At 34.5% G+C, this 17,945-nt stretch overlaps 2 protein-coding genes across 3 annotated transcripts; both read left to right on the top strand.

The window, feature by feature from the left end:
- Positions 1-3,353: 3,353 nt before the first annotated feature.
- LOC106766367 (microtubule-associated protein RP/EB family member 1C-like) lies at positions 3,354-4,106 on the top strand (the record flags this gene model as incomplete). Its single annotated transcript, XM_022782781.1, has 3 exons — positions 3,354-3,566; positions 3,646-3,759; positions 3,858-4,106. Coding segments are annotated over 3 exons (576 nt in total), but the record flags the coding sequence as incomplete, so codon positions are not given.
- Positions 4,107-8,686: 4,580 nt separating this feature from the next.
- Positions 8,687-17,686, top strand: LOC106768220. 2 transcript variants are annotated; one of them, XM_014653221.2, is made up of 15 exons: positions 8,687-11,700; positions 11,792-11,920; positions 12,001-12,189; positions 12,278-12,324; positions 12,429-12,720; positions 12,946-13,048; positions 13,141-13,347; positions 14,211-14,315; positions 14,503-14,699; positions 14,806-15,021; positions 15,101-15,376; positions 15,504-15,651; positions 15,736-15,869; positions 16,253-16,339; positions 16,414-17,686. In XM_014653221.2, the coding sequence occupies exons 1-15, from the start codon at positions 9,031-9,033 to the stop codon at positions 16,498-16,500; spliced, it is 4,887 nt and encodes a 1,628-aa protein (XP_014508707.1). In that variant the 5' UTR covers positions 8,687-9,030; the 3' UTR covers positions 16,501-17,686. The 2 variants fall into 2 exon arrangements, with proteins under 2 accessions (XP_014508707.1, XP_014508706.1); XM_014653220.2 differs by having other exon boundaries at positions 8,688-11,700; positions 13,138-13,347.
- Positions 17,687-17,945: the final 259 nt, after the last annotated feature.

Here is a 17,945-nt window from a genome sequence, read left to right as displayed (position 1 = left end):
TTTTTATGACCAAACATTATAAAAATAAACTTACGGTGCTGTTGAATATTACTTGAAAGATTCAGTGATATAAATAACATTGCAACACCTATCAAACTTACCCACTAATTCCGAGACTTGGTCATGCTCTTTTCTTTCTCCCGACGTCATTGCATAATTGAAAATCTTGTATTAATTGTCACAACAACAATCATATTTAAACAAAACAACCAAATACTTCCAACTGATGTTTGTTATTGACAAGGTCAATATCTCAACGTTAATTAAAATCCAAAAGGTATGTTCTATTTACATTTTACAAAAACTATGTGACCCACTTGGAGCAAATGCAAAAGTCAACAAATTATGATGCCTTTTTTCCCCTTTTTCTACATCGAAAGGTTATAAAGCGTTGGCTACTGGGTAATGTGCAATTTTTTCTTCTCCCAAAAGTTATTCCTTTTAAACCTTATCAACACATTCTCAATGGTAAAATCAAATTCATTTTCTTTATATAGTTTAACCGTTTAAGTAACTTCCTTTCTTGTATTTAAATAAAAAGGACAAAGACCACAGAAACAGAGAGAATCAAAATAAAAAGAAAATGCACTATTTTCCATGAAATCAAATAGAAAAAGTTGAGTTTCTTTGTTTCATTTAAATAAGTAAAATAAATAATAAAATTGCACATCTAAGCAAAGAACAACGAGAGATAAAAAAAAAAATTATCCTCTCGTCATTTCTACGTCAAGGGAGTGGAGTGTACAAATTTAATTTAATATCTATTTTTTTAATGTAAAAATGTATATTAAAATAGTATTATGGTGTGAGATGTCTGAGTGAGATTATGTGTTACCTAACAAATGCACGTTGAATGATGATGTGGAGAACCTATATTTTTAATCTATGAACTTCCATGTCTCGGCTACTTTTCCGGTGACACCAAAAGTAGCCTAAAACCCCATGTTACACCATCATTGTGTTGGATCAAAAAATTACAATACTTTATATCATTTCTTTATTTCAAATAAATAGAATTTACAAATTGCAAATTAGAAAATTGGAAAATGATATATAAACAATAGTTTTGAACAACATTTAGACATGGTACACGTGTATAAATGTGATTGATTCAACTGAAATTTGAGTTTTAAATAAAATGCTGACGTGGTGGCAGAGAGAGAAAGTCGTAAATTTTGAATTTTAAATATGAAATTCATTCTGAAACTTTCGAGAGAACTCCAAAGGAGAGAGTCTTATCTGAACTTTCAAGAGTGTTACTCATCAACGTCGTGTCAACACCATTGGCTAGTCACAATCGTCGAAGAGCCACCGTGGGTGGGTGGAGGGAAGACACCTCTTTGATGAACAATGGTTCTCCGGCAACGGTGACTAGCCCACAATGCTAACACGACGTTGGCGAGCGACACTCTCGAAAGTTTAGATGGAGCTCTCTCCTTGGAACTCTCTCGAAAATTTCAGAATAAATTTGAGATTCAAAATTCAAAATTTACGACTTTCTCTCTCTGTCATCACTTCAGCATTTCATTTAAAAATCAAATTTCAGTTGGACCAATCATATTTAGACACGTGTACCGTATCTAAGTGTTGTCCAAAATTGTTGTTCATATATATTTTCCTAGAAAATTATATCATATACATTTATTTTAGGTTTGTTTGTATATCTTAACTTCCATATAAGTTTTTCCTACGAAAAATTTATGGTATCGTACACGGTGTTCATAAATACATAATACAGAGGAAATAAGACGAGGAAAATGTTTTTTAATAAATTTTATTAGAAACTTTTTTTTATAACTGTGATAACTTATTATTGATTAGTTTTAAACATACCTATAACACATATTAATATGATGGTCCATAAGACTAACGGATTTATAAAACTGATCAAGGATTATTTCTTTCCATACCCTATATTGTTTATGTTCACTCTGATGAGGTGTTTAAAAAGACTAAATTGTTTCCTTTGTTGTGTCATCCTTGTCATCACCTTTGCCACCTTCTTACTATCGCCATCCCTTCCTTGTCATTATCCTGGTTAGTGACGAATTTTCAGACAAAATTTTAGAAGTGTTAAATACATAAAAATATTAAAATTAAAAAAATCACATACACATATATATAATATAGCATATAAATTTTACACAAGGTCCCTAGAAATAATCTGAGTTTCACCACTAATCCTTGTCTTTATGTTCTATTGTGGATGGGTTAAGGAATAAAGTGTTTTAGATGGTGTAATTTGAAAATCTGTTTTTACGCGAGTTGTTTTGAATTTTAGATTGTATAATCTAAACAACTTTTTTATTTGTGGATTATAAAATTTAGAAACTTTTTTTTTTAGAAAATGATTTATGGATTGTAAAAATTAGAAATGAAAAAAAAAAAAAGACTTCACATTATACAAATTGAATGTAAAACTCTTATTTTGCACAATTCAAAGGTGATTTTTAAACACAAAATAATAATTTTTTATTCATTTATGAGAGTGCAAAAGAAAATATGGAGTGCCAAAAGCAATGTGCTTGGTCAAATTTTAATAATCCGCTTATTGTCTTTTAAAGCCCAACTTTGTATCAGCCATAAGTTTTGTATCTTCAAAAGAACAAGGGCGTTACTCCCTTCACCTTCTCATTTGCTTTCTACACCTCTTCCTTCCATTTTTACCCTTTGCTCTATTTTTTCTATTCCTATTTTATCCTTTAGTAAAAGTCATATTTAGGGTTAAAATTTTATGATTTTGGTCACTCACCCTCACATAACTATTTATTCTCTTTTTATCTAAATGCTTTCATCTTTACTCTTTCTTTCTATAAATTCTTTCTTCTATTTTTCCTAGAAATTCTTTATTCTATTTTTCTTTATTATTTTGGTGTGAAAGTGTGGTGATTGAGAGATTGCTTAAAAAGATCACTTGAAAGAATTGTGTCAAAGTTCAAATATATCTCTTTGTACGTTTGGTGATGGTACTCTATGAAGCCGTGTTAAAAAGAGTTAAAGAGCGAGAGTAAAATAGCAGCGAGTCGAAGTACGTAACCCTTTGTGAAACCACTTAAACGGATATGAGCATCCGTCAACGGATGTCCACATCCGTTTAAGATGAAATGGATGTCGACATCCGTTTAGGTATATATTTATCCCCTTGCAGATTCGTATTTTAATTCGCTGAAATTAACTTGCTATCATTGGGTAATTGTTTTGAATTAATATTTAGGGTTTTCGATTATTCAAACCTAACCAGGCGGGGAGAATCTTGTGAATTTTGGATTCTGTAGTGCAATGTTTTTGGTATTGGGGATATAAATTATTTAAATTTCAAATTAAAAAAATATATGCTAAATGTTTGTAGCTAAAATGCTTTGGAGAGGAGAGAGGTTTGCAGAAGAGGAAGAGAAACGAGTAAGAAATCTGCAAACTCCCAAGCCTCTACCAAGGGTTCTACTTCGCAGAGACCTCAGTCTTCCCATAATTCTCGAAGAGCCGAGGTTTCCAATGCAAACCCTACAAATCAGGCTGTTAAGGTCGCGAGAGCACCTAGTTCAGGTGGCCCTACCTACGAGGAAAAGGTTTTTTCTGTTTTCACGTAAACTAGAATTATCAAACGAATGATGAAAATACATTTCTCTAATATTCAAGTTGATGTAGATAACGGAGTTGAAGTTGTCCATCGATAGTCTTGAGAAAGAACGAGACTTCTACTTTGCAAAACTGAGAGATATTGAGATACTGTGCCAGACTCATGAGATAGAACACTCTCTGGTACCGTGTTTTCATTGTTTTTAGTTATTGACTGGTGAGATCGAGTAACTGGTGTTGCTATTAGGTAATGATAGTGTGTGTTGTGATTGTTGTTTAAGATGATTCGGATCGTTGGGGCGATTCAAAAGATATTATATGTTGCAGATGATGATGGGACGGCTGTGGCTGAAGCTCAAGTTATGCTTTCTGTTGGTCATAAGGAAATAGAGGGTTTGAGCCCAATCGTCGAGGTTTCGGAAGAGAAAAGCAGTTCAGAAACTCACAAGAGAAAGAATATTGCCAATATTGATTTTGATGTTACTGGCATCACAACGTTGTCTCCGAGACAAAGACTTTCTAATAGTTAGAGTTACTATTAAATAGGGTTAAAAAGGTAAAAAAATAAAAAAATATTATTTTTGTATTTAAAAGAAAGTTACCAAAATTTGGGAAAGTAGAGGGAACAACCCCCCAAAAAATAATAGCTTCTTTTCCAACTTATATATATATATATATATATATATATATATATATATATATATATATTATTCTTATTTCTTAAAACTTATTGTAAAAAAGTTCAGTGCTATAAAATTTTAATAAAACTGTGACATAAAATTATTTATTTTGAAGAATATGTGTAAGGAGAGAAAGATATATGAATGAATCTACGAAAGTTTACAGTATAAGGGACATTTTTTTAATCGGAATAAAATGATAAATTTTACCGTAAATAGAACTGTGTTTAGAAACTTTGATGTGTTAAAACAAATTTCATATTTGATGTTTACTATTTACAATTAACTGATTTTTATTATACTTTTAATTTCAATTATAAATTTTTTAATTAAAATTTAATAATTAAACAAAGTCAACATCTTACTCTAACAATCCATGAAAATACTATTTTTTAATATTACTTACCAAAAATCGAATACACATTGTTTTAAAAATAATTAATATATACACACACATACATATATATATATATATATATACTTTTTCTAATATTGTTAGTGGTTTTCAATCTTGATACCAGTTGCAATATCCTTGTGCGGTGTTGAAAGGAAAATTTACTGTTATTCCTAAAGAGGGAAATATTTAAAAATATCATTAATAATAAAAATTAAGTTTTAAATACTAATTGAAGACGGATATAATAATGTATTGTAGACCATCTTAAGTGAAGAAGAATGTGGTAGATAACTTAATTTTTTTTTGCATAAATATACAGAGATCTTTATGAGAACTTCATACATAATCATTTTAAAATATCAGTAAAATATTTTACAAATAATTGATAGTATCTAATACCTAATCAATTATCTTGTATTGCTTACATAAAAATATGATACATGATATTTTTAACACAAATAATTAATGGTTAAATATTTTTTAAATCTCTAAACTTACATGTGAAATTGAATTTTTTTTTTAAATTTTGATATATTTTAGTTTTTTTTTCTTTATAAATAAATAAATATAACCATTTAAATTTAAATGTGTTAATTATTTTAACGTGTTAAGCATTTTTTTTTAATTAATACTTAAATTGTTTACGGTTTGACATATTATAACTCAAATTATATAAACAATTGAACAGTTGTAGACGTTTAAATTGTTTATATGATTTCACATATTATAACTCAAATAATGGAAACACCTAATTCAAATAAAATCATCCGATGTCAAAAAAAATTTATGTAATTAAATTAAAAAGATTTTATTAAACTTAATGGAAACTGAATTTCAATTTACTTATATATATATATATATATATATATATATATATATATATATATATATATATATATATATATATATATATATATANATATATATATATATATATATATAGGGTTAAATATGTTTTTAGTCCTTATATTTTGAGGTGATTTTGGTTTTAGTCACTCTTTCAAAATAAGGTATAATTTAATCCTTTGACTTTACAAAACTCTTGTTTTAGTCTTTTTTACAAAATTTTTTAACTTTATTTGTTATTTCAAGCACATTTCTTAATTAACATTGAAGCAAAAATGTGTCAAATAAATGCGATTGAAATAACAAATAAAGTTAAAAAAATTTGATAAAAAAGACTAAAACAAGAGTTTTCTAAGGTTGAAAGATTAAATTATACGTTAAAGGAGGAACTAAAACCAAAATCGCCTTAAAATATAGGGACTAAAAACATATTTAACCATATATATATATATATATATATATATATATATATATATATATATATATATATATATATATATATGTGCATGTGATTTAAATTATCACCACATTAATCTCGAATTACACTTATCGTTGGACATAAATTATCACGCAAATTACATAACTTTTTATTAATATTTACATTTTTATTTATCCTAATAAAATAAACAGTTAAGATAATATTATTTAAATAACAATAAAAAAAAATTGTACCACATTAATCACGTTTGTTTCGAATATACTTATTTTTAATTGATTTAAATAACTTTCCACTCTCTTTATCCTAATTTATTTTCCTTTCTACTCCCGTTCCAATTCAAATAAACTAACATGTTAATAAATAAATTAGGGTTAAATATGCTTTTTGTTCCTTAAGTATCGCTGATTTTTGGTTTTAGTCCCTACTTAAAACATTGATGGCTTTTAGTCCTCATAATATTGAAACATGCAATATTAATCCTTAAAAATTGACGGTGTTAAGTTTTTGTTGATATGACAAACGGTGAAACCAACTTTTGTCTTAATTATCTGCCACGTTGGTTGTTTAATCTGTAGAATGAGATTAAGTAATTGATTGAAATCAGATTATGAATGCGAGGTTCTTCCTCATCATCTCAGTTGGGGGCAAAGCTGGGTTCGTCTTTGTCATCTCAGTTGCTACATTTTCCAGAAAATCAACATTTTCACTCAGCTGCATAACAAACAACAACTACATCTCTACAAAAAGCACTAAGAACAGCAACTGAATGAAAGCTACCTCCACAAACACACAATCCTTCTTTCAACAAGCAATGTATCCAAACTTCTAGGCAAAATCAATAGAAGAAAAGAAACCCTTCTCACACAAACTCATACCCATTTGTCATTTTTTCTGAAACTGGAAAATGAACAAATCTCGAGATGAAACTGGAAAACTTTTTCCCTTTTTCTCTCTCACACACTACATGGCTGCAATAACTTCTTTTTCCTCCTCTGTCTCCAACAGAACATAAACCTTTCCCTCACCCACTCTTCTATTTCACGCACCTACAACTTCCTTCAGAGATCCATTTTCCAAAAACCACCCAATCTTAGCGACAAGTCCTAAAATTTCAGTCTTTCATTTCTCCCACTCGTCTGTCCCCACCATTCGCCACTTTCGATGGTTTAGAAGTGGGTCAAGACATCATAGAGTCCCAACAAGACGACCACAAGCCGCTGAGCCAAGGCCGTGCCGGTGACGCTGCTCGCCGCCGGAGTCGTCATCGGCCTCGGCACCAGATTCTCTCCCCTCTCTTCCTCGCGCGGGTGAGAAGCATCGTGCTCCTTCAGGCGCGAGCAATCTTGGCCGCTGCGAATTAGGGCACCACCAGCGCTGCTGGTCGTCGTCGGACATCGCATCGACGTCCTTCACTGTCGGTCAAACCAGCCACCGCCAACCGTTGATGGGTCATCCTCTTCCTCAATCACGATCTCTTTCTTCAACCCTCTCTTCCTTCTTCTTATTGTGTTAGAGGGAAATCCGAGACACCAAATCCTCTTCAGGATTAGAGGAAAAGAAGAAGCAAGTTGTGTTCTTGGGGGTGGGTATTTGGGGTTTCAGGCCAACAAACAAACACAACAATTCATAGATATGAACTTGAAAGGGGAAAAGAGAAATCACTTAATCTCATTTCACAAATTAAACTTAATCTCATTTCACAAATTAAACAAGTGGCAGATAATTAAAATGGAAGATGGTCTCGTCGTTTGCCAGGTCAATAAAAAGTTGACGCCATCCATTTTTAAGGATTAATATTACATGTTTCAATACTACAAGGACTAAAAGCTATCAATGTTTTGAGTAGGGACTAAAACAAAAAATCAGTGATACTTAAGAGATGAAAAACATATTTAACCCAATAAATTATAAGTAAAATTGATAAACAGTACTGAAAATACATTAAAATTATAAATTTAAATAGTAAATATGAATGTTTTTAATTATTATTTAGATACAATGATTTTAAAAGTTTTTCTTTAATTTAATGATTTTATGTTATTTATTCTAACATATTTATTATCTTTAAATTTAATTTTATTATTTTCTTGGCAAACGTAAAATTTGAAATATTCTTACCATAAATTTAAATGTATAAATTATTTATATTTTATAAATTACACCTACAGTAAAAAGTTAAATGTTTAAATTGTTCTTCATTATCAACTTAAAACAATTAATTTTAGCTACAAGAAAAAGCTTGTGCATGCTTCCACATAGAATAATAATAATTCAATCAGATAAGATAACGCTTAGATTTTATATCATTTTCAAGAAAGTGACCTGAAATTATTACAAAATAACACAACAGGTATTATAAAACTGGTGATTATATTTTGCTAGCTCATCTTTCTATTTACTGTATTTAATTTAATATATAATTTTGGTAAAATATATGTTTTTAACCCGTATTCTTGGTCGGATTTCGTTGAAAGATGACGTGATAAATAATCTGACCACGATGTAAACCAATTATGTCATGTCATTACTTAAAACAACAAAATTTAATGTCAACATTCACAAATAAAATTGTTATAAAAAACTAAAATAATTTATCATATGAAAACTAAAACCTTTAATTTTTCTGTTTGGAAAAAAGAAAATGGAAAGAAAAGTGGGTGATTGATTTATTAGTTATAATAATAATAATAATAATAATAATAATTCAGTGATGTATTTTTATTTGATTAATTTATGAGTATTTTCCTGCTATGCGTCTCATCAAACCCCACCCCTCTTGTGTGGGTAGGTGCTCTCTATTCTTCTGTTCTCTTCACTGTCTTCTTCTTCCATTCTCAGCTTCCCCTAACCCTTCTTATTCAAACTTCTCACCACCTTCTAGATTCTTCCGCCGATCCTTCTCCATAACCGTTATCGCCGGCTACCACTCACTACCTTCCTCCGCCACTTATATAGGTCAGGTCACTCTTTCTCTCCTTTTCTATCACTTCGTAGTTTGTATCGCTTCTATATTTATTCGCACAGCCACACTCGCTCGCGGATTCTGGCACGGGTGTTTATGCACGCGAATCGGATTTGTATGAACTCAATCGATGGGGCACAAAAAGCGAAACCCTGCGCCGCGAACGAAACAACCCGCGGCGGCTTCTCCGGCGGTGCAATCCGGCGTCGGCGGAGCCGCCAACGGTGCCACCTCGCCGGACGCTGATGCTAGCAATGTTTCCGATCACAAACCACATAACCCTAGCAAGATCGAATTGGCTCCGCCTCTATCCGAGGGTTCTGAGTACTCCACAATCAAGCTCGAATGCGAGCGCGCTCTCACCACGCTCCGCCGCGGGAACCACAACAAGGCAATGAAGCTGCTGCGGGAGATTTGCGCCAGAGAGGAGGGTTCGCCTCACTCCGCGTTCGTCCACCGAGTTCACAGTCTCATGTGTTTCAAAACGGCGACGATTATCACCGACCCTAGTTCGAAGCAGCGGCATTTGAAGAACGCGCTCGAGTCAGCGCGCCGCGCGGTGGAGCTTATGCCGAATTCTGTTGAGTACGCGCATTTCCGTGCCACGGTAATGTTGGAGGCGGCAACTGAAGGTAAGGATTACGAGGATGTGGTGCATGAGTGCGAGAGGGGGCTGGCCATCGAGAACCCCAGTGATCCTGCCAAGGAGACGTTGCAGGATGAGAGCGAGCAAAAAGCATCATCTACTGAGGAACGTATTGCGCATGTGCAGAATGAGTTGAGACAGCTTATTCAGAAGTCGAATATAGCTTCCTTGTCGTCTTGGATGAAGAATTTGAGTAACGGGGAGGAGAGATTTCGGTTGATTCCGATAAGGAGGACCCCGGAGGACCCGATGGAGGTGAGGCTGGTTCAAACTAGAAGGCCTAATGAAATCAAGAAGGTGACCAAGACACCCGAAGAAAGACGGAAGGAAATTGAAGTGCGAGTGGCTGCTGCCAGGCTTTTGCAGCAGAAGTCAGAGGCACCACAATCTCCGAATGAAGGAGATAGGGATGACAGACCGTTGGATTCATCTGGAGGATCTGGTCAGAGGATTGGTGATAGGAGAAGGCATGGAAATGTGAAAAAGAGTGGCTTTACAGCGGAAAGGATGAAATGGGTACACTCTTATTGGAATTCGGTTAGCATGGATAGGAAGAAGGACTTTCTTAGGGTTAAAATTTGTGATCTTAAGTCGCACTATGGGTCTTCGAAGGATACTTTGCCGAATGATATCTTGTCAGAGGCTTTGTCTTATGCCGAGGCTAATAAAACTTGGAAATTTTGGGCTTGCTGCAACTGTGAAGAGAAACATTCCAACCCGGATTCTCACAGGCATCATGTTGTGCAAGAGCATATGGGGAGTCTGTCGCCACAGATGCAGAGACTTCTGCCCCAAAATGTGGATAGTGAATGGATTGAGATGATTCTTAATTGTTCTTGGAAGCCTCTGGATGTCTTAGCTGCAGTTAGAATGCTTGATAATAAAGCAAGGTTCAAAAGTCCATCACTTCCTGAGGATTTGTACTTGGATCATCATACTCTGGACTATAATGTTTGTTTTAAAGAAGCAAGCAGCTCTTACATTGAGAAGGAAAGTTCAGGGGACACTCTTCGTAATTGTTTGGAAGAATGCAATAACAATTGTAAAATTATAGAAAATGATGTAAGAGAAGGTGTTGAAGACCAACTATCTGTGGTTGATCGCATTATTGATTGTTGGCCAGTATCTGATGATCCTGAGCGTGCAAAACTTCTGGGGAAAATTCATGCCATGTTTGAGACTCTTATTAGGCATAAATGTCTTGCTGCTAGTCATCTGAACAAGGTCATACAATTTACTATGGGTGAGATACAGGGTCTCGCTGCTGGTTCGCAACTTCTAAATCATGGGGTGGACCAAACACCAATTTGCATATGCTTTCTAGGTCCTTCGCAGCTTAAGACAATTTTCCAATTTCTGCAGGAAATCTCTCACGCATGTGGGTTGGCTAGAAATGCTGATAAAGGTAGTAGTCCCACAAACGATTCGCTAAATATCAGTCAGGGTCCCGAGATTAAAGACAAGATTGTACTCGATGGAGATGCATCGCGACTCCTACTGGATGAGTGTTTACTGCAAACACAAGTCATTGCTGGTACAAATCAGGGGTCTGTCTTGGATGATGTGACCACCCCAAGGTCTCCAGATGGAATTTCATGCTATAACAATGCTTTGCTATCCTGGATATCTTCAAGTTCCCCTATTGGAGATCAAGTGACATCATGGCTGCGGATCAGAGAAGATAAAATAAATAAAGGGAAGGAAATTGTCCAGATGCTTGAGAAAGAGTTTTATCACCTACAGGGACTATGTGAGAAAAAGGGTGAGCGTTTAAGTTATGAGGAAGCACTGCAAACAGTAGAGGATCTATGCCTTGAAGAAGGTAAGAAGAGGGAAACTCTTGGGGAATTTGTTCAGCGAAGCTATGAATCTGTCTTAAGAAAAAGAAGAGAAGAGCTCATTGAAAGTGAGAATGATATGATGTATGTCAGCAATAGGTTTGAGTTGGATGCTATATCAAATGTTTTGCAAGAAGCAGAAGCAAGGAATGTTAATCAATTTGGTTACAAGGAAGCGTATGCTGGTGTGACTTCTCAATTATGTGACTTGGAATCTGGTGAAGAAGATGAATGGAGAATGAAGGACTACTTACACCAAATGGATGGCTGCATAGAAAATGCTATTCAGAAACTGAAGGAGCATTTATCTATAGAGGTCAGTTTCTATGTTTCATATGTCTATAGAGATAACAGCAAGGATATCCTTCTTTGCTTTTATGTTCTAACGCTCCTTTTTCACCGTGTAGCTTAGTAAAATTGATGCCCGAATAATTAGGAGTGTCACAGAGATGCAGCAATTGGAATTCAAGCTTGGGCCTATTTCTGCTAATGATTATCGAGCAATATTAGTGCCTCTAGTGAAGTCGTACCTAAGGGTTTGTATCGAAACTGGTGAAGCATGTGGTGTTGTTTTACCTTTATCTTAAGTAATTGTTCCTTTTCTTTGATATTTTAGGCACTTTTGGAAGATTTGGCTGAGAAAGATGCGAGAGAGAAGTCTGATGCTGCCAGTGAAGCATTTTTGGCCGAACTTGCTCTTGATTCCAAGAAGACTGTTAAAAGCGGAAGTGAGAACACAAAACACGTCGAGAAAACAAAAGATAGGAAGAAGAATAAAGATCACAGAAAAGGAAGAGATTTGAAGGTGTTCGTCAAGGATGTTTAATATGTTTATATATGGGGTCATTGACTAATTGTCTTTGACAACTGATTAAACTTTTTTTCTCTTACAGGCCACGGGTGATCATGTGCAGTTCTCAGTGGGATCTACAACTCCGGAGTCAGTATATGTTTCCTTCTTCTTTTTTTTTTTAATTTTTTATTGTGCTATCCTCTAAAATCACTGTCAGTCTTAAAATTGTTTTTGGTGTGTTTCTGTTACAGTTCCAATCTAGTTGCACCTGAAAGTGACTTCCTAGATCATGAGGTTGTTTCTATGAATGATGATGACTTGGAACAACTCGAAGAGGAATTTAGACGTAAAATTGAGCTAGAAGAGGAGGAAAAAAAGCTTGAAGAAACTTTGGAGTTCCAGCGAAGGATAGAAAATGAAGCCAAACAGAGGCATCTTGCAGAGCAACTAAAAAGGTCATCTGGGTTGTACTTAGAAGTGGAAGAAGATCTTCAAGATTTTCAGACAAAGGCAGATATGGGTTCCCCAGATTCATACAAACATGTAAGAGAAACCATGCAAATAGGAATCTCTCTATTTTTAGTTTCTCCTGCTTCATTTAGGGAGACAGAAGTTGCGGTGGTCATTAATCTTGCTGTTACTTGGTTTGCACGGTTACCAGTAGGAATTATACTACTCTGCAAACAAACAAATGAAAGGAAATAATACTTTATACATGAGAATTTGTTTTTAAAGGAATATACCTCTGAACTTATGCTTATTTTTCAGGACCAGTTGGTACAGGATAATGGATCCCGAATTAGTCTGGATGGTGTGCTTATGCCCACAGCAAACGGTTCCATTTATTTGCATCAGTCAAAAGTTAAACAAGGTTGGTGGTTTGGATGTCCTAAAATGTGAAGTTTATTTATTTATTTTTTCACTTGAGGTTCTTTACATTTATTTGTTTCATTTTTGCAGCAGATTTGCCTAATGGAGTTATTCGAGAGAATGGTCTACCTGTGGCTGATCGGCGCACTGGAAAAAAGCCTAGAAGGAGGAATTCCTCCAGACCAGTCGATGGAAAGATTGAACCTTTTTCTTCAGAAAAAGAGAACACCGAGGATACACATCCTGAGTCTCACTTGAGAGAGAAATTTAAATTCAGTAACAGTCAAGTCAATAATAATGGTTAGTTTAACTTCGCTCAAATACTCTTTTGATGTTACGCTGCTACATAATTGCCAAATTGGGGTCTCATTATCATATTTGACTCAATTCTTTTCAAAAGCAGTATTCACTCAAAATGAACCGTGTTACTGCTTTGTGGCACTGTATATACCTGGCTTACAAAACGTACATGGTTTAGACATTTTGATTGCAGTGGTAGAATTGTGGGTTCAATATCTTGATATAGACCTCTTGTTTTACTTTTTTCACCACGAAGTATCCTAGTCCTTTTACATGTGTGTAAGTCAGTTTTTGGGTGCTTGTTTACTCATCTTTTTTAATCGAGTCCATTCATCTGTCACTGTGTCATCATTCTCTTCGTTACATGGCTTTCTCTTAGAAGACATTATAACTTCACTAGCAGTAATGTTATCAGGTTCATTTTGTGGCTAATACTGTGGATGGGAAATTTAGTAGCTGGGAAATTTAATAGCCAAACTTGTCTGCGAATTATATTCTCTAATGGCTCTGCTTATTTGTTTATTTTTTTGATGGGCTTAGTTATAATGATTTATCTGTTATGGATTGAATGGTTCAATGGTTTGGGATTAGTTTTCAAATAATACTTATTTGCATCCTTTTCCCCCAATGTACTTTCTTCTCATAATAAAAGAAGTTTCTGGTTAAAATATAATTTGTTACTATTGCTTTCTTTCCTGGGAGGATTCTTTCAATGTTAGTTGCAATGTTTGTTCATACTGAAATCTTATTTCAGTTGGTAAGCCTAGTTGAAGGCATTTATAAGATATTTTATATAATACTAATTATAAAAGGCATCTTTGGTGTGTGAAAATTGATTTTCTGTTGCTTGGGTATGGTATCAGTGTGGAAAAACAACGGATCAAATGCAATGAGAGAGTTGCCTATTGAAGATGCGGAGGAGGAAAGATTCCAGGCTGATCTTGAAATTGCTGTACGCCAAAGCCTGGGTATAACATTTACATTCTATGCTTGTATAGTCCAATTGTTTTTATCTTACGTACATCTAAGATGGATTCTTATACTTAACACATCTCTTTATTCGAGCGAAATCCACTTCATTGTAAATCACTCAAGAAATAAAACGAAACTGCTTGAATGGTCTTTTTTTGGAAGGCTTACTTTTCTTCTTATCAGACACGTTTCAAGCTCGGGGAAATTTGCCTTCAGCTTCCAGTTTAAGGATGTCCCAGAGAGCTTCTTCTCTGGTAGATAGTGTTGATTGTCGGCCTGGAGAAGACCCAATGGATAATTTGGATGGGGCTACTTTGCTTGGTACTGGACTGAAGAATGAAGTGGGTGAATATAATTGTTTTCTCAATGTTATTATACAGGTAGGTCTTAGTTTTCCATATAAGGATACTATCTACTGGTGTACTATTTTTTTTTTATGTATTATTTCCATGGCCTAAAGCATTTTCGTTTCTCTGGTGAGCTCAGTCATTGTGGCATTTAAGACGCTTTCGAGTAGAATTTCTTGGCAGATCAAGAACAGAGCATGATCATGTGGGCAATCCTTGCGTTGTCTGTGCATTGTACGAAATCTTTACTGCACTGGACATTGCATCAAAGGATTCAAGGAGAGAAGCAGTTGCACCTACATCCCTGCGGATAGCTCTAAGTAATCTGTATCCTCACAGTAGTTTCTTCCAGGAGGTAACTACATTAACATAAAGAATGAAGATATTTTTTTTCTTTGAATGGTTTAATTAATATACGGACCGACATTTGACAGGCTCAGATGAATGATGCTTCTGAGGTACTGGCAGTGATATTTGACTGCCTTCATCGGTCATTTACTCGTGGTTCAAGTATTTCTGATGCAGAATCAGCTGAAAGTAACTGCATGGGATCCTGGGATTGTGCAAATGATAGTTGTATAGCACACTCACTTTTTGGAATGAACATTTTTGAACAAATGAACTGCTATCACTGTGGTCTTGAATCCAGACATATGAAATATACTTCCTTCTTTCACAATATAAATGCCAGTGCCCTACGCGATATGAAGGTAGCTTTATGAATATTTTCTTTTTACACTAGACAATTTTTGGCGTTCCTTATTTTATGCTGTGGGAGCACGGACAAACAATTATGCCTGTCAAGTACCTTATCTGGATCCCTTTTTCACTTGTCAGGAAAAGTCTTCTGCAAGTTTCTTTGATAATCTTTTGAATCTTGTGGAGATGAATCATCAGTTGGCTTGCGACCCAGAAGCTGATGGTTGTGGCAAGCTGAACCACATCCATCACTTTCTTTCAACTCCACCCCATGTTTTTATGACAGGTATCTAAGGTTGTTGCTTATGGAATGTTGACATTTTTTTATATGCTTTATAGATACTTTCACTGACATGTTTATTATTTACAGTACTAGGTTGGCAAAATACATGTGAGAGTGCTGATGATATAGCAGCAACTCTGGCTGCCCTGAGCACCACAATCAATATCAGTGCCCTTTATGGCGGTTTAAATCTTGAATGCATCCATAACTTGGTGTCAGTGGTATGTACTTTAATGATAAATACGTAAGAAATGTTTATATTTAATTTCATTTCAAGCATCTAAGATGAATTTTGCTTTATTATTAAGATTTGCCCGTGAAAATTCTTTTAAAAATATTGCCTTATCTGAAGGAACTGCAATGGCAGTGAAGGGTTCCATTTGCATACTAAATGAGCTTATTCTAATAAAATGAAGGGAAAAAAAAATCTAAATGAAAGCTTGAGACAAATAATACACTTTTATCAACGGCCCCTGCTTCATTTCTGCTATTTTTTATTTTGGTTTAGCAACATCTTTTTTTAGTGGAAAAAAAGCAGTTGTGACAATAACACTTGCCACAATTGTCTGTCTTATGTATGCTAATCTGTTATTTAACCTTTTAGGTTTGCTACTATGGTCAGCACTACCATTGCTTTGCTTATAGTCATGACCATGAACAATGGATTATGTACGATGATAAGACTGTCAAGGTGAGTTGAATTTAATAAAAAGATGAATTTTTTTTGTCATTCTTGGTGTTTAAATTTTTTTATCAAATGACTAGGTAATTGGTGGATGGGCGGATGTTGTTACAATTTGTGAAAGAGGGCATCTACAACCTCAGGTTCTTTTCTTTGAAGCTGTAAACTAAATTTTTGGTGGAAATGATAAGATCATTTGCTGGACTGAAGAGTGTTGAGTTTGGCATCCTATTGGTTTCTGGTGTGGCCTTGTTTATGCAGATGCATTACATTTCTGCATAACACTAAAGTGATTTAGGCAAATAAATTTGCAAAGTTGCAGTGATGTCAACTAGTTTTGGCGTACATGTCTCTGATGGGATGTATAGCATTTTAAAATTTCTGATACAATTCAGTTTAGATAGAAGCAAGTTCTGGTGGGGGAGAGTTACGACAAATGCATTTAGTGTAACAGAATGACGTAGAAGAACCCAGAGTGGTGTTTTGATACCGAACACATTTGGTTCGTTTTGAGAATATCAGATTCATTCCTTGTATCCTACCAATAAGCAGGTTTTGGTATTTGCTAGATGAACTAGAATTTGTGGAGGTTGGCCAGCAGTGTATGAGAAGATCTTAGGATGTTTTATGATGGAAATAATTGCCCATTATTATCGGGAACATATAACACATGTACGAGGGGAGTTTATTCACGAGTCGTCGAAGAAATTTCCCTCCCACCCCCTCCCTCAAAACAGAAAAAGGGATATGTATAGTTCTTATACAATTAGATTTGTCAAAATGTCAGCTTCTTGTCACTTAAGCTGTAAAAGGAGTGCCGTTTCCTGGTCTACTATTCTCCCTTTCAAGATACATTGTGTTGGAACGTGCTGCATGGCAGATTTTGTGCAACAGTAAATTGAGGAGCTTCTATACTTTGGATCCACAACACTGTACTCTATTTTTGTTTACTTCCGCTTGGGTGTGGGATGGGGATCCGTAAGTTGAGTACGATTGAAGGTAATTAACTAATGTTATCAATTTCTAGTTGCAGATGTTAACTGTAGTCTTGAGTGAGGAAAAAGCTGAGAGGTTTTGGCACAATTTTGCCCCACACTTTTTCGGAATAGCGTCACGTGAGATGGATTATTATTATATACCCCATTGTTCTATATACATTAGTGCAAAGTATTGTGCGGTTTAACATCTAGAATTGTAGTCGTGTTCCTTCTTTCTGTCAGATTATTTTGAACTCAGTGCAAACATTAAGCTAAATTGCAAATGTATAAAGACACTTTTTTGAGATCTTTGGTGTCATTGTCGCTGACTACATAACTCAGATTGTTAATCTTGATTTCCTGACGTGATTTCGTATTAGTGTTATTAATATTGATGAGTTAAGCTTGCTAGAAATAATTGTAAACTCTAATAAGCTCTCTCTATAAATACACAGTAAGTTCCATCTGCAAATTTTATCTTTTATCATTCTAGCAATATAATGTAATACGTTTTTGGAACTCCTCGTTTAACTTTATTTCTATTTTTTTATGATATGTTTAGCTAATTGAGGAAACAATGATTTTGTAGCAATATCAGATGAAAAAAAAAATATTCAGTCAGTCTTTTATGGTCTCTA

This window comes from Vigna radiata, chromosome 7, assembly GCF_000741045.1.
Source record: "Vigna radiata var. radiata cultivar VC1973A chromosome 7, Vradiata_ver6, whole genome shotgun sequence".
NCBI classification, from domain to species: Eukaryota; Viridiplantae; Streptophyta; class Magnoliopsida; order Fabales; family Fabaceae; genus Vigna; species Vigna radiata.
Note: the sequence above shows the minus strand (reverse complement) of the source record. Positions and strands in the feature narration are given on the sequence as shown.

What these genes read in the sequence shown, in the direction of transcription:
- LOC106768220 (XM_014653220.2), top strand. Translation starts at nt 9,031, where the DNA reads ATGGGGCACAAAAAGCGAAACCCTGCGCCGCGAACGAAACAACCCGCG. An exon ending in GTGGGATCTACAACTCCGGA is followed by an intron (nt 12,325 to 12,428) that starts GTCAGTATATGT and finishes TTTCTGTTACAG; the next exon opens with TTCCAATCTAGTTGCACCTG. An exon ending in GTGCCCTACGCGATATGAAG is followed by an intron (nt 15,377 to 15,503) that starts GTAGCTTTATGA and finishes TTCACTTGTCAG; the next exon opens with GAAAAGTCTTCTGCAAGTTT.